This window comes from Etheostoma cragini, chromosome 14, assembly GCF_013103735.1.
Source record: "Etheostoma cragini isolate CJK2018 chromosome 14, CSU_Ecrag_1.0, whole genome shotgun sequence".
Classification (NCBI taxonomy): domain Eukaryota; kingdom Metazoa; phylum Chordata; class Actinopteri; order Perciformes; family Percidae; genus Etheostoma; species Etheostoma cragini.
In genome coordinates this window covers 21,891,574-21,908,604 of record NC_048420.1, presented here as the reverse complement: position 1 = coordinate 21,908,604, position 17,031 = coordinate 21,891,574, and the positions used below count along the sequence as shown (strand labels likewise).

The window sequence follows — 17,031 nt, the reverse complement described above, 5'->3', positions numbered from 1 at the left end:
GTTTCTGACTACTATGAACACTTCACCTGACATGATATCTACATAACAATCCACTGAACATAATGCTATTCTACACCATTCCAGATGTCATCAACATGATGGAATCACAATCAGGGATACAATTAAATGGCCACACCCAAAAGTGTGTATGTGTTGCTGCAGGATCAAATGAGTCCCGACTGACACAATAAGGACACTTGAGGGTGGTGACCTTGTTTATCCTGTCATTTTCCTGCAAAATAACAATTGATATGGCTCTTTAATAAAATTTACATCGTTGCTAACGGCAATTAGTCACAAGTTTGTTGTGTAATTTGTTTTACAATAAATACTCTAGCATAAAAAGAGTTAACAAGAAGATAAGTCAGTAGCATGCTTGTTGTTTTTATCGTGCTGTTGAGTCACAGTCGTCCTCATTGTCATTAAAAGAAACTTTAAATACATTATGTGCACTTTCAGCATCATGGAGAGCTCCACCCATCATCCTCCACGAACAATAGACCTTAAGTAGTGAAAAAGTCATATAAACAAAAAAGAATAAAACAACAAATGAAAAGACCACAAAACAGGTAAAAAAATACAAGACAACTAGTTCTAGTAACTTTGAACATGTTGAGGTTGGGGGTTGTCCTTTGCCATTGCGTCACTTAGACAAGCAGCTGTGTCAAAAATGGCCATTGTTCATATTCTGTACATGGTTGAGTGGTAAGCCTTTATGAGCATGAAAGGAATAATTCAACTGAAGTATATCGGAGGCGTAACAAGGTTTGACAGGATCAATGGGTTAGAGTTGGTTATGTGTGAAGGAATGTTTTAATCACATCAAGTCAAGTCAAGTTTGAAGTCGAGGCAATCTATAAAAATGTAAATTACCATGCTCATACCTGCCGTAATACCCAGAAAGACTAGAGCATAATTACAATACAATAAATACACTATACAGTACAATACTACACATAGATAAAGTAAAGTAAAAACATGTAAAACTGTACGTTTAAAGTGCTTGTTGTGCTGTCTGATAGTCTGAGGGATAAAAGAAAGAGCATATCGCTTAGTTCATGCTACAGGAAGTCTTGGCCTACGCTGCATGACCCTGCCAGTCAGATTACCATGAAGAGGGTGACCCGGGTCCCTCGTTATTTTCTGTGTTTTTAACCAGACCATCATCATATACCTGATCCACTGTATTTGACCCTCCCACCATTTTCCCAGCCCTTTTAGTCACTCTATCAATCCTGGCCTTCTCAGTTACCCCAGCATACTAAACATACTACTACATACTACTACCTCCAGAGCTTTCTGATTTATCAAAATTCCATCAAAACCCACGTTGCACACAGTGTACAAAATGCTTTAGCTTGACTTACAGACATGTATTTAGTCTAAAACTGACATTTTGATATCTGACTTGGTAAAAAATGCTTGCTGCAAACATAATATTTTGGCTTAACGTTGTGTTAGCGTCAGAATCATCAAAACATCAGTTTAAAATAAAATAGATGCAAATTTATCCCAATCAGACAGATTTATAAATTATTGGGGGTCACATGCAGAAATAAAAATTCACAAAAAGACATTAGCTGTGATCTACAGAGTAGACTCCCTTACAAAGTTTGATTAATGATTTTGGGAGCATGGAAAATGGAAGGCTGTTCTCTATTAGCGCGCTAACCCAGCTGACCTGAGTTGTTTGGAGGTTTTGCAGAGAAGCAGATTAGGTTCAAACTGATGCTCTAGTGTTTTTGATGGCACACGGTGTCCGTATGAATGCACCGTTTTGATTTGATGTGGCATAGCGACGACAAACTTACAACCCCAGGCACCTTCAGTTTGAGTGTATGCTAATGTATCAGCGCATAAAAGCAGAAATGTCTTTTTGGTTTCTCCAAGACACTGACGTGTGTGTGTGTGTGTGTGTGTGTGTGTGTGTGTGTGTGTGTGTCAGTCTTGTGCACCGAGCTGTGATGAAAGTGTTTCTAGAAATGTGAAACACATCCTTTCTCTTGTGTGCTGTTGCTGCTCTCTAGTGGCACCGTGGCATCTTCACTCAGCTCCATTTTCTTTCAGTATGCTGTAGGCCTACACAGCTCAATGCACGCATGACAACACCCTCTGTTGAGTGATTTGCCAATTATTTGTTATATAAAGTTTAAGAATGCTGCCCGCCCAAAAGGTTAAGTTAAGGGTTGTGCATGTAAGAGTCTTAGTTAAGATTAGAAGATGTGCTATATGAGAGTGGGGGACACTACAGAACCACACGCTAAAATGACACATATTAAGGAATTAGCAGCGTCGCCCACTTTGAGAAAATGCTAAATGGGCATACATTATACATCACACAAAAGCTAAAGTATTAGCTAAAGTATCTCCCGAAGATAATAGATTACAACGCATCAGTTTGTCCAAAAATGGTGTGGTTTGCCAGCTTTGTGTGGTTTGTAAAGACATTTTATCCAAAATCCAAAATCAATCTGCGTTATCTAATCAGACAACTGTTTATGGCAAACAGTGTTTCTCACCATTCGTCTCAACCATATGTCACCAAACCTTATCTTTCATCTAGATCTTAAGAAGTAGTATGCAGCTTCAAACTCTATATAATCTAAAAAAATTAAAAAAAATAACAGCTATACTACTGAGACCGGGTCAGGAAAGCGGTCACTACCTATACTGCCACATAATAAGGTAAATGTAAATTATACTGAGCTTCAAAATGTATCCCTTTGTATCCGGAGTACGGCGCATCTGCACCAGCTAACAAACTCACACGGTGAGAATTACAGACAGTCTTGTTTAGGTCCTACTTCAGATTATGATTTACATGGCCTTACCTCTAGTAGACTACCTCTAGCTGACTTTCATGCACGGGAGACAAACACAGGTCAGCCTGAGTGAACCACTTGCCCTCCTAAACAGGGTCCATGTCTTCGTAAAATGTAGCTGTTTCACACTTTTAATCGCAACCTAACGTCATCTTTCATTTGTCATCTTAAGGTGTTCTATGCAGCTTTTTACAAAATACAATCATGCAGCAAAGGGCCACAGGTCGGAGTTAAATCCGTGAACGCTGCGTCGAGGAGCAAACATCTGTTTAAGGGCGCACGCTCTACCGGCTGACCTACCCAAGCGCCCCAGCTAATTAATCTTAACCAAAGAATTCCCTGCTTTAGTTTAATTTCTAAGGGTTTGATCTTTTATCACAAACTCCAACAGACCAAACTTGTATTTGATCATCCAACCAAATCCCAAATGTCACTGGTGACTCCATCTTACTTAATAATAGCCCATCTGCTTATGAACGTAGCTGTAAAGGTCAGTTATTAGATGTTCCTCCACACCAACAGTCCAACAAAACATATCAACATGAAGTTAAAAATGCCTTGTTTTTTTTATAAATGAGTGATGAATTAAAGACAGGCAAGTCATTCTGGGGAGGATATACAGCACTTAAAGACGCTCATAACCTGGTTACTCAAAGCTTGAATCTGATCTAAAAGCAGAATCAGAAGTGCTTTAATTAGCTCTCACTAAAGGCTTTAGTTGCAACTTGTTAACCCTTTATTAGAGTATGCCTTACAAGAACGTTACACTGTTAAGAGATTCCAGCAGCACTTGTAACTCAACTGTGAGACCAATTCATGCTTCATGCCTCCATTAGGGACAAAATACAACACATTACAAAGAACATTTAATGTGAACAAATTACGTATATTTCCACACCAGTAGATCATCTTTGGATGTGGTGGAACGGGAGAAATGCATCATGGATGTGCAGCCAACAAATCTGCAGCAACTTTGTGATGTTTTTCATGTCAATATGAACAAATATCTCTGAGGAATCCAGCAATCTAGCTTTAGTGCATAACTTTGGGATATTAATGAACATCCGTTACGTTCAAGCCATCGCCAAATGAGTTGCTACAAAGCTAGTTAAGATTATCAGCTCGACACAACTCTCTCTGCTTTTCTCAGCACGGCTATGTTCAGAAGATTGTGTCCTCCGGAGATTTTGGCCCACATTTTTTTTGCAATCATGGTAGGCTTGTCTCATGTGCATGCACCGACAGTTTTGTTGTGATTACTTAAAATTCCTCATGGGTGCAAATGCGACAGAAACTATGCACAATAGCTTTGAATGAACTATTTTTTAATTCACAGTTCGTTGGGCCAAACATGTTCAAACGAGGACAAATGGGTGTGTGTGAGACAAAACTAAATCACATTGTAATTACATGTACTTTGTGTTCTTCTGAATTATAAATACATCTAGGCGTGGTCAAACAGTTATAGACAAGCTAAACCTGTATTTGTAGAGGTTTTGCAGGTTTTTTTAATAGAGTGATAAAAGATAATAGGCACCTTGAAGTGGCTAGACTGGACGAAGTAACATAACACATTTGTATCTAATGAACTAAAATTAACTTTAGTCTTACAAGTTACACAGCCAGATGAAGTTAGAATTAAAGCGTGTACACACTAATGTGAGTCCAATGTGAAAAAAATACCAACTCTAACCCATGAAACATGTCAATAATAACAGTAATTCAAAAGGTTTATTACAAAGTGCTTCATTGAGAAACAGGAACAAAAACAGACACAAACAGACAGCTTTAACACAGCAATTTCCTTTAGTTAAGAAATATAAATAAAGACACGTATCATTGTTGCAGTTTTTAATGGCAAATGGGCCATCTCTGATAGACATAGTGTAACTTCCCAGCAACTTACTTTTTATCCATCAGCTTATAACAGCAGATGCAGTGTCATTCCTCTTAACATTACCCGTACTGTGTCTTGACCTCAATTTTTACTCTTCACATTGTCGTGTATTAAACACTGAGGTTACACACTCTAAAAAGAGACATTTACAGTATAACATAAATTTGGCTCCTTCATAAATAGCATTACCTGACCTGATGCTTTCTGGTGTTTTCATTTGCACACATCACACGTACTCACACACACTATTTCAACTAGAATATACATTAGTTGGTTTCAGCAAAGCCCTGTGTGACAGCTTTTTATAAATAAATTGTGCATACTTAGATGTAAACATGAATAAAAAATACGTTATAATGGCATTTTTGGTAAAAGTTCACATACATTGAATTTTTTAAAGTGCTAAAACGTTTTGTGCACAGAGTCTATGTATCCGCTGTACTCGCTCCATCATGACATCTGTTTTACAAAAAATCCTCCTCATTTTCATCACTGTCCTCCCATTCAGAGTCCTCCTGGGAGTCGGCTTCAATGACGGAGTCGTTGTTGGAGATAGATACGTCCTGGGAGGAGATAAAAGAAACATCAGTTAACTGAAATGCCACCACACCTGTGACACTCCCGACAGGTGAAATAACTATTTTCTTGTTAAGTATATTCTATTCTTAACAACAGTAGAAGAAGGGTGTGGTTAGTGTCTCAATACAAACAGCATCTATTGGCGTCATCAATTAAAGGGATGGAATTGTAGGGCAATTAAGTGTTCTTTCCTGTTAGCATACTGTACGTGGCAATCCTACTCATCAGTGCCATTCTGACATGTCATGATAATTAAAGTGCTGTTTGCGGTATTTGTTGCTGTGCACAACCCCACAAAATGTCCTCAAGTGTTCTCAACAAAGTTGTGTCTCATGTAATAGACTACTTTGTAAATTTCCAATAAACAAAGAATAAAGAAATATTGATTGACTATTGATAGTAGTATTATTGCAAGTTTGCAGCAGCAGCAGGTGTATTAAAAGAGGCAAAACTAGTAGAAGAAAAATAATCCGTGGCAGTCTGAGTAGCTGCTGTGTTATTAGTAGTAACAGTAGATCTACAACAATAACAGTTAGTTAGTAATACCTTTTTGCCTTGAAGGTATGGTTCTTTTGGTTCATTGTTTTTCTCTTTGGGCTCTGTGTCCAGAAAGGCCACATAATGGATCAGAGTGTAGATTCTAGACAGAAACAGAACAAGTTAAATTTTATATTCAAAAAAGTTGAATAGACATTATGAACAACATTAAAATCCCAACCCTGTGGATGAGAAACAAAATAATTTGATGTAGGTGCTCACCTGTGGTAGAACATTGTAAGGAACTGGATTCCAACCATTGTTGCAAATCCCAGAATGAACATTAAGCCAATGGGGTCGACACGTAGTACTGTTCCGGTGGGCTTGAGGTTCAAGTCGACTAAGGTGATCGGGATAGCGACGGTGGCCTCGAAGAGCTGGAGGGTAAATGTCGCCACCAGCCACAGGGCATTCATCATGAAGTAGGCAAAGTTTATCTGTATTTATTAAGAAAGATAGGATAAATGTTAGATGAATTGCATGAATTTCTTTCCTGTTAGATATGTACAGGAGTTCAGCTCCGGAAACCTACCTTGTTTCTCAGCTGTCGCAGGTCCTTCACAATCTTTTTCTGTCTCTCTTTATCAACCTGCAAAGGTTCCAAGTACTTCTTCTGAAGATCTATCCAGAACTGCTCCTCCTCCTGCAGAAAAACACAGAAACCCTTTGCAATTAATTATTCTGTAATTTGTGCATGTTTAGATACAGCACATAACTGCAAATGCTTCAATGTCATGTTGAGATCTGTTTTACCAGCATTGGGAAACTGAATATACTGAGCATCAACTTGATAACGTGATTCAGACGCAGTTGGTCATGCTAAAATGAGACATGCACACCTTTTCGAGTGAGGCCTCCTGCAGCTGCATGTCATTGAACACATCCTTCATTTGTGTGACCCAACCTAGAGACAAGAGCAAGACAGAAGGGTATTAGATAACATCACATTTGAAGCGAGCTGGAAATGTCTTGCAAAGAAACATGCAGACATTTAGATTTCTGTTAAAAAGTTTGGACTTACATTGGGGAGAAGCGTTGAAAACATGCTCGGGTTGCCTTAAAACACAATAAGACGAGTCATTAGTATGCTATCACACTGTTAAACTGGTACATTGAATTTTATCGATATTTCACCTGCAGGACTTACCCCTGTGAAGTCGCTGTAAACATTGGGCTGTCAACACGTGTGTTTTGGGGCCCGGGTTCTGGCTCTGCGGACTGTGGGATCAGGACTGGCTGGCTGTCCCCGTGATGCCCGTCTCCAGAACTCTGGTTGATGTTTTTACAACATCTGGCCCACGAGAAGAACCGTTGGCATGCACTTTTGGCTGTAAGGGTGAAGATCAACTTCAGTTTAGTCAGCACAAACAGTAATACAGATCATGTGTTTCACTCGGATTTGGATGAACTCTTTTTAGTGTCAACATGGTATCTACCTTTCTGGGTTCTTGTTTGTGGGGTGGAAGGCTGGGGTGGGGCATTTCCAGCAACAGGTTTTGTCTCCCGGGTGCCCCAAGAAACGTTGTTCATGTTGACCATGGAGTAGATGGAGAGAAGGAGGTAGGCGCTTGGGATGCAGAGGATGTAGAGTACGCCGTGGAAGAGCAGTTGGATTTCCTGAGGATGCATTATCGCTGTGATGATGTAAATGGCGGAAATGCCAATGACGAAAATGCCGCTGGGTGTCAGGATAGTCTTTTCCTTCACCATCGAACCTGAAGAAAGATTAAGGTACAGATACTAATTAGGATTGAATCATCTTAAAGCAGTTCTTCTAAAAAGTATTTTACAAAGTTCAAATACAGTTACTGCATATATGTCTGCACAAAGTTACACCCATGTTACTGGAACTTACCGATAATGGACAACGTCACCACCAACATGAGGAATGCATACAAGACACTTAGGACTCCTGCAATTGTAATCTGAGTATCGGACTTCAGATAAAAGCAAAGAATAAGGTAGACGATAGGCGGTATTATAGCCAGGACCAGGGAAGCGCTGGCATTCATGTTAAAGATGAAGGTAAAACTACCTGGAGGCCAAAAAAAGGAGCACATACACATTTTACTATTGCATTTATTTAAATTGAATTGTGACATTGTTAAAATGATCATACAACCAGTTAAATCTAGTCCAGTCTCAAAAGTATACAGAGATTATGTCCTAAAACACAAAGCACCAACCTGCAACCATGAGGCAGATGGTGGCAGGGGCCAGGATGGCTGAGGCGATGGCAAAGAGCTGGTAGAACATGAAAAGTTTGGATATGCTTCGGTTTTTCTTGGAAACTGTGCTGGTGGCGCCCAAGAGATCCATCACGTTGGCCATTGTGGACGGCCCCCAACGCCGACGCTGAAGATAGAATCAGTAGCATGTGGTGTGAATTTTTTTTTGCATCATGACAACTTGTATGCAAAGAGATTCATATTCTTGAGGAATTGCCTAATCATTGTGGGTATTTATTGGCCCTTATAATATGTGTGTAAAGGTTCTGATCAGCTGCAGCACTCACCTGGTTGTAGAGTTCATTGAAGTCCTCCGGTGCATTGGTGAAAGCATCAGCTGCTGCATTGTACTCCACTCTCCATCCTTGTTTCAGCAGCAGAGTACACAGCCAGCGGTCCTCACCTGCAGGAAACAGAAAATGTATTCATATGTGAGAGGAGGAGGGGAGACTGATTGTGAAAGATATCCCCAAGACTTATTGAAAGCAGGAAGTCCAAATCAGACAACACGTTACCTTGATCGTACTGGACGTAGTGGCTCGCCTCCATGGACTTGCTGGAGTATTTCTTCATCACGTTGTCGTCCATCAGCGCCTTTGCTCTGAATAGACTGAAGCAGCCTGGGCTGCAAAGCACACAGCCAATGACATGCTCCGCTGTCTTTTGCAGCCAATGACTAATAGCGTACTCAAACTTCTGGAACCACACTGCGGGACCTGCAAAGAAAAACGAGAACAAATGTTTGTTCAGTGCTAGTCACTGTTGGCAAACACAATTAAATTACACTTTGTCTTCTTTATCTTAATTGTGCAAAGTGCTTACCTGAGCCAGTGGGGTGAATCCTGCCACACGCTGCTCCGACACTTGGGTACATTTTCAAACGATCAATGAGCAGCATCAAAGCAGCCGGTTGGAAGTCTGTGTCTCCATCTAAAGCCAGGATGTAGGTGTTTTGCTTTTCTTTCTGGAAGAAAATGCACAATTTGTTTTACCTTTAACATTTAGGTTGTATTCAATTATACTGTGGAAACATGTTTGAGCTCACACAACTAATTCACAAAAGTTGTAGCTGTTTCTCTTATCCCACCTCGACTTCTGCTCTAAACTCAGGCCCGTCCTCTCCCCTCTGATAGCGTCCATAATATTTGGCCATGAGTTTCCAGCCCAGAAGATAGTAAAGATACATGACCTGGAAAAAAGAAATAAGAATTAACAAAACTACTGTAACAATGTGACCCAATGTGAACTGTCCAGGTCCATGTGAACGACTCTTCTAGGGTTGACAAGTTGTTATTTTCCTACCTGGGACCATCTCTTCTTGTGGCGGATGAGATCTTTATCCTTGAAGTGAACGGTGATAATGTTCCCATGAGGCATGGTGACCTCCAGGCGTCCTCCATACGGCGTCCTTATTATATTCTGTTTAGGGATTTGCTGATTCTTATTGAAGAACTCGTCGTGGATGTTTGTGAAGATGCTGATGACAGAGAATGAGAGAACATTTATAGTAATTTGTTCAAGGCCGATTTCTTAAAAACCTAACAATGAAATACACGGTAACTGAAGTAAACCATCTGTAAACATGGTTCTTACCCATAAACTTCTGTGAAGATCTCCACAAGGTTCAGTGCGTACTTGTTGAGGTGACGCCCCCGACTCTCTTTATCATCAGTGAACGCATCATCAAAGTAGATATGGGTTTCAAAGTTGAAATCAGTGTTCTTTTCATCTTCTGTCTTTGGTCTATACTGGTCCAGTCTGTAGTGTTAAAAGAGACATAAAGAGGAAATGTGAGGAAATCCACTGTGATGCAGTAAATGTTGCAGTTGTTAAAATCACACAGCTAAAACCGTCTAGGCCAAGAACACAAACTACGCTAAACTACAAACCTGTGACAGAAGAACATAAAGTAACTATCCTTTTTTGACCGTTCCTGTGTAATAACAATTTACCCATGAAAACTAACAGAGAAAGAGTCAGAGAATTGGATAGATGATCAATGCAACAAAAAACTCACCTGAATATTGAGATAATGATGTTCATCATCTCACTGTAGGTTTCGTGCCACATTGTCGCACACAGATACACCATCAACGTTTCGCATGCCCTGATGACAAGATTTGCACATTTGAGAAATACCATATTTTTAAGGAGAAGAGACAATGTAAGTCTAATGGAGTTGTGCCCATACACACACTTACTTCTTTTTCCTGTCTTTGGACAGGATATCGAATCGGGTGTTGAGGAGCAGGGACTGTTCGATAAATGCTCCTTCATACAGCCTCCTGGTGAACAGGTCTTGGGTCCTCTGGATGCGATCCACGTTTAGGTACCACAGATGGAGGGTGGCTAACAAAAGGCCGAGCCACCAGGATACTGCCGACCCTGAAGGAGGATCAACAAACACATTAGATTAAAACTTTGGAAAGTACTTTAATGTATATCGTATGATGAAGCTTTTTGAGTATCCAGAAGAATTCCGCATTAAACAACAAAACAGCAAAGTAAAGTTGTTCTACTTTTAAATCCAAAGAAATCATGATCCAAATTTTTAAATAGGGGAAGTTTGTCTTTAAAGAAATGGCTCCTGCATACACCTCGGCACTGGGGCCGACCAGTATAAAGATGTGGTATTAAGGGTGATATGAAGGTATGAAGGCATATAGGGTCTGGTGTCCAGAGGACAAACAGTTCTTTTTTAATATATGACAAAATGCAATGTTACTCATACAAGGCTTTACATTAATACCTGTCAATAATCCAATGTCAGCCATCTTGGACATGTCCAGGAAGCACAGAGTGTGTGTGACATCCAGAACCAGCTCTCGGAACACACTTTCATTCAGGCTTTGGTTTCTTCCATCCACAACTTGACTGCAGTAGCCTATGAAGTTGATTGAAGTCCCGTTCAAACTGGTTCTGTAGTCTTGATAGTAAACGATGACGGGGACGACGAACAGAACCATGACGGCCAGAGAGGCCAGGTACAAAGGCACGATGAAGCATCGCCGCAGGGCGTGCATCTTGCAGGCTACCAAAGAAAACCAGTGGCAGAGTGCAGATGAGATCAGCTGGACCCCGATGATGATGGCTATAATTTTTGTCTCACGGCTTGGAATCAGGGTCACGATTTTCCAGTCCATGTTGTCCAAGTGGACGTAGGCTCCGAGCACACAGGCCGTCACGGCGATCCTCAGCAGGCTGGTGAGGATGCGCACTACATTCTGGCACTTTGTCAAGTCTTTACAGAAGTTTTTGAGGAATACGGAGGAGCTGGTCTTGCTGATAAGTCTCAAATAGCTCTCCCACCAGTTCAAAGACACCAAGAAGGACGAACCAACAGCCAGACCCACCCAAATGATCATCTTGACATCAGTAGGATTCTTTGTGATGTATAGATAGAGGAACAGGGCGTAACCTAGCAGAATGAGGATGAAGGCAAAGATGGACGGCAGCAGGAAGCGGTTTCTTTCTTTGGCAGAGCATTGAGCTATCACCTGGAGGAGCGCAGAGAGGACGGCTACACCATTCAGAATTGCCACGTTGGTCACGATGTCTAAGTGTGGCATCGCCACCATGGTGAGAATTGCTACACCCGTAGCCACTAGGGACTCAAAGAAAAGGACCTGTAGAAGAAGCAGCAGATCATAATAGATTACAATGCAGTAACAAAATAAGACTCAGGATGCCTGCGAGGTTCTGTTTTCTGGCATCCAATGAAAGAAAGCTTGGAAATGTTAATTTGTCTCACCAGGGCTATAGTTGATTTTCTTGGCAGCTTTGAAGTCTTGTAGCATGACTTCCAAAAGCTTTTGAGCAGTAGAAAAACACTGGAAATGATGAGGGCGCAGCCGATACAAAGCAGAGCAACGGGTTTCATGTTGTCTGGGAGGACTTTTGTGCCTTTGTGGGACAAGGTAATGAGCAGTAGGAACGTAGTCTGGAACGGAGCCAAAACAAAATTAGCACTTAATTACAGTTATTACTGTTATATAAGACGCTCCAATGCCTGGGTGTCTCACTTAATGTCACCTTTCTGAGTTAGACAGAAACAAATCTATAATTTCCTAGTTATGGAATGAACCAAAATGTATTTGGGTGCCAGAATTAACTCAGATATCCCATGGGTAAATTGATCTGTCTTTGGAGCAGACACCTTATGCAAATCACAAATTTCTGCACTTCTAAAAAATGTATAAATAATAGCAAACCTTGCTACATAGCGCCAATCCAAACACAAACACTGCGACGATAGCCAGCGAGGCGATCTTTAGTAGTTTGATCATCTTCCATGGCGTCTGTTCATCCTTAATGATGGGAATCTCCCTGCAGATATCCCACGGCTTCCTGAATTAAGACAGCAAAATGTTAAAAGCAGGTAGTAGAAAGCTAGGTGGAAAACTAATTTGATAGGAAGTATAAATGCAATAAACATACAGTACGAACAATTTGCAATGCAATGCAATGTAAGGTAAAAAAATATATATATTAATTCAAACATTGTTAAATAATTCTTCAGAGAAGAAGTTAATAATAATAATAATAATTGATCATGGATAATTGTCAAAACTACTTGTCATTTTTTACTTACACAATAATGCGTTATAAATAATGCATTATTAAGATATGTACTGCTTGGTAAATAGAAAAAATCTGATGACGTATCAATTCACTTTTTCTGGTTTAAAACAGTGCATAGTTAATTTCCCCTGTTAAATTTACGTGAAAACATTACAGGCAAATATCAAATCTAAGTTAATGGCTTGCGGTTATATCATTGTTTTCAGTTCAAACAACCTTTTTCAGATTATTTTGAATGACACAAAATCAATAAACTGGAAGTAAATAAAAAGTTAATATTTAGACCGGCAGAGTACTTACTTTATGTTGCTTCTGTCTCTCTCCATCCTTTCTTCAGGTTGGTATTGTGAATGATGCTGTGAAGGTAGTGTGGGTGTGTTATATACTCATGCCATAAAGGGTTTGGTTGCCTTGTCATCAGGCCAGCCCATTTTTGTTTGTTCCTCATCCAGAACACAAATACCTCAATTAAAATGGAAGGACAGTTTGTATTTGAGCCTTAGTTACAAACCCTACATTAAAACAAATTGTACTGACTGCAGGTCAATCGCTGTTGTGTGATACCAATGTTTCTGTACCTGCTGTGTGTTGGGAGCACTGAAGGGTTTACTTAGGTAAAAGTAGCAATAACACAGTTGTATAACGATAGTTTTCCATAAAGACAGGTTTGGTAATGTAAAAACATTAGCAAGATTTGAAAGTAGCATCTCCTCCGGACTCCGTCTAACCCCTCTCCTTGCCCGGGGGCTCCAACACACACACACACACACACACACACACATGCCGGCTCAACGCACAAACCAGCGCAAAAGTGTAGCTTTGTGGTAGCGCTCTGGCTGATTATTAACCCCTTTCCTTGTCCTATTGTTTCATTTCCTTCTACATTTTTTCTCCCTAGATCTTCTTTGTATATAATTTGTGGCACTTTGAAATTTGTTTAAAGTGCAATACAAATAAAATGTATTATTGGTTATTGTTATTAGTAGTAGTTTTATTTGCCAATTTTCTAGAAATTCATTTAAAATGGAATCTAAATTTAAAAAAAACTGTCAGTACGTCCACTTGATACAAGCCTTACATGATCGTGCGTGCCCCCCAACCCCCACCCCTCGGCCACACAGCTGCTAGTAGCCAAGGAGGACAAGGAGGATTAAAAAAACCTGGTGGACTCTTCAGAAGAGGTCATTATCTTCACTCGTGCTTCTGGGTTTGAAAGTCATTGGACCCCACAATCTTCTGAACGTAGCCATACTGAGAAATCCAGAGAGCGTTGTGTCAAGCTGATAGTCTTAATTAGCTTTGCAGCATCTCATTTGGCAACGGCTTGAACGTAACGGACGTTCGTTAACCCTTGTGTGTTGTTCCAATTTTTGTAACACAGCCAATGTTCCCGGGTCTGGTGGACCCAGCACACTATTAGGCTTTTAAATCAATTTGGACACAAGAACTTATGTCAATACACTTAACTGAGGTTTACTCTAGCTTGATTACCAATAATATATACATAATTTATGGTTCATATTTTCCATTTACCCCTGTGAGATCACATTTATGATCATGTATTCATTTTCATTTTTGTGAGAAAACAAGGACATTTAACTATGGAAAAAGGCTTTTGCTCATTATTGGTGCTTAGTTCTTAGAATTGAATCAGAACAGGTGAAAGTGCTTGAAATGTGAACTTGTGTGGGAATTGCAGGTGAAGAAATACAACACAGTGTCATGGGGGGGGGGGTGTATCGTGTGCAGTTCTTAAAAATAAGCTATTTTTTATGTTCTTTATAGAAAATGAGCCAAGGCCAATGAATTTGAGTTAATAAAAAGCATTAATCATCTGTCTGGAATGAGGATTCTATATATAACCTCTAAAACAAAAACAAGGTCTTTATCAACATTTTTAGCATTTTATTTTTCTATGAATGATTGATAACTGATCTAAAATGTGAAACTTGTTTATATCCTTAACAGATAAGTTGTCTTACGGAATGAAAATAAACTCAGTTGTTTCCTTTAGCTAGTTTCCTTTAGCAGTAGGAGTATTCAATTCAATTTTATTTATAGTATCAAATCATGACAAGAGTAATGTATTGCAAGATACTTTACAGATAGAGTAGGTCTAGACCAGACTCTATTATTTACAAATACCCAACAATTCCAATAATTCCACTTACTGTCTTTCCAAAAGGAAGTCAGTTCATTAACTGCCGCACTATTGTACAATGTATGAGAACATCTGACATTACCAGAAAACAACATATTGGCCAATTCAACTCCTTTTGCAAATGTGCAAATGTGTACGGTGTGTTGCTGCTATGTGATTTGTATAATATTTGCAAGACAAAATACACACACATTATACAGTGTATTGCAATGTATAGCTTACTGCCTAAGCTGACTTAAGCTATTGGAGCTTACTGACCAGATGACTTGGTGGTGGCGAGGTGGTTATGACACATGCCCTTTGTGTGGGAGACCCGGGTTAAATTCTTACGGCGATACCTCAACCAATGTCTTCCCCATGAAATCAGGTAACCCCTAGCAATGGCCCAGGGGATGTGGACTGGGGTTCCTGCTGTAGTACATCAACCCTGACAAAGGCATTTAACCCCATTATGATTTTTTTTTAATGCCGTACGTTTTTTGGTTGTGCGTATCTTCTGCAGACTTTCAGCTATTAAAACCATTCAACTTTTAAAATCTATCTTTTACTGATTTAAGCTATTCCACCAGGTTAGCTTTAATCATTCAGCTATTTTGCATTCTCACGCATTTTTTGCAGGAAAGGCATTTTCTTGTTATTATATGGCCTAGGCTATTGGTGAAGTACATGATCACTTTAAAGGGGGGGATACATTTAGTCCCCACCAGGGATTAAGAATAATTGATAATTCAGCAGAGGCAGGGATGTTCAGACGACAAAGAGGGAAATCCCACACATCCCCCATTTTCAAAAATAAGACGAAAAAGTGACTTAAAAAAAAGAAATTGTTGGGCCTTTGTAAGATAGGACGGCTGAAGACATGAACGTGGGAGAGAGAGCTACACAGTAGGCATGCTGAAGCAGGTGTGCCACCTAGGTGCTCCACTGACGTAGACTTTTAGATAGAACAGATGGTTTGATATCAAAGTTTCCTTAAGATGTGCCCTGGGGAAATCAACTGCTGCTGTCGTATCAAATGTCAAAAAACTACAAACTGCTGTCTGTCATAGCAATGTAATCACAAAGATACACATGTACCTGTTATTCATCCAACCACAAAATCAGGATCACAAAACTTACAGGACAGAATACAGACAGAGACTCCTACCATTTTAGTTAGATGAACTAAATTACACAAACATATGTGGAAAGGGGTGCTCATATATTTATGTGTTATGTATATTTAATTGAAAATTTGCTTTTAAAACTGTAGGTGTGCATTTTCTTTGAAAAAAGTGGGTGTAGTGGAGAAAAGGAGCGTTTTGGATCCAGTGTTTTGGACCTTAATCCACCAAAATCTTGGCCTCTGCTGCTACCTTTTTATCATCTACCTCTTGTTAGTTGAAGCTCAGAACTTAAAAAACGTAATCTCTTAGTAAATCTAAGAGGAGATGCCTTTGACTCAGTTGCAAGACGTTTTGTTGGTAGATAAGAAAGGAACAAGGAAGAAGGAAATGAAAGAAATATTTGCAGCAGGGGAATATCCTTTAATGTTTCTAAAGTAAGATCAATCACCCATGTCAAAACATTTCGTCTGCGCCTTCCTCTTTTTTCCCCTTGTTTCACCCCACTTTTGGGTGGTGTTGGTATCAGCCACATTCCAAATGCCTTGAGTATACTGTACTTTAAAAGACTGCAGTGTGTAATACCAACATGCCCAAATATGTACTGATAGTGAAGATTTATTTGCATTGCATGGGACTGGTGTGCATGATTTGGATCTCTGCCCCTGTGGCAAAAAAATACAAAGAGTTTTTTTGTGTTTAGCTGTAACACATCTGAAAGAAAGTGGATGTGCAGTATGTTACTGAGTGCCTCTAATCTGTGTCAGTTTTAAAGAGAAACATGTTGAAGTATTGTAGTTATCTTGGACCAAAGTCGTTCTGAGAACAGACATGACTGAACCTCACTCACACAAACTCAAACCACAGATTTCTGCTGTAGAAACCTGATTCGCTATCAGGGTCTCAGGTAACACTGAGGTCATGTCAGTATTTCTTAGTGGGAATCTGGGGATTTTAGCAACGTAACAACTGCACACAAATCACATTTTTCCGGGGGGGGGGGGGATTAGTTACGATATTTTTGAGATTCAGTATATTTAATGTGATCAATTTTTGGCTAAGGCACATATCTTCAACAGGTTTGGAACCCCTAAGGGGTCCTAAGAGTCCCTGCAGGGTAGCC

The 17,031-nt window shown here is 39.8% G+C and overlaps 1 protein-coding gene across 1 annotated transcript; it reads right to left on the bottom strand.

Moving 5' to 3' along the window:
• Positions 1 to 5,183: 5,183 nt before the first annotated feature.
• On the bottom strand, positions 5,184 to 12,404 carry LOC117957193 (chitin synthase chs-2-like). The gene is made up of 21 exons (XM_034892789.1): positions 12,275 to 12,404; positions 11,815 to 12,003; positions 10,813 to 11,689; positions 10,265 to 10,448; positions 10,081 to 10,170; positions 9,657 to 9,821; positions 9,366 to 9,540; positions 9,151 to 9,252; positions 8,886 to 9,027; positions 8,579 to 8,779; positions 8,351 to 8,466; positions 8,022 to 8,190; positions 7,691 to 7,870; positions 7,272 to 7,550; positions 6,983 to 7,163; positions 6,857 to 6,891; positions 6,675 to 6,739; positions 6,368 to 6,478; positions 6,058 to 6,272; positions 5,845 to 5,938; positions 5,184 to 5,282 (listed from the first exon to the last, which is right to left on the bottom strand). Exons 1-21 carry the CDS (start codon positions 12,347 to 12,349, stop codon positions 5,184 to 5,186), a joined length of 3,744 nt encoding a protein of 1,247 aa, XP_034748680.1. The 5' UTR covers positions 12,350 to 12,404.
• Positions 12,405 to 17,031: the final 4,627 nt, after the last annotated feature.

Coding starts and splice junctions, on each gene's coding strand:
- LOC117957193 (XM_034892789.1), bottom strand. CDS start 12,349: ATGATCAAACTACTAAAGATCGCCTCGCTGGCTATCGTCGCAGTGTTT. Junction 9,822..10,080: donor ATCATTATCTCAATATTCAG/GTGAGTTTTTTG, acceptor TTAACACTACAG/ACTGGACCAGTATAGACCAA. Junction 9,541..9,656: donor ATCTTCACAGAAGTTTATGG/GTAAGAACCATG, acceptor CTCTGTCATCAG/CATCTTCACAAACATCCACG.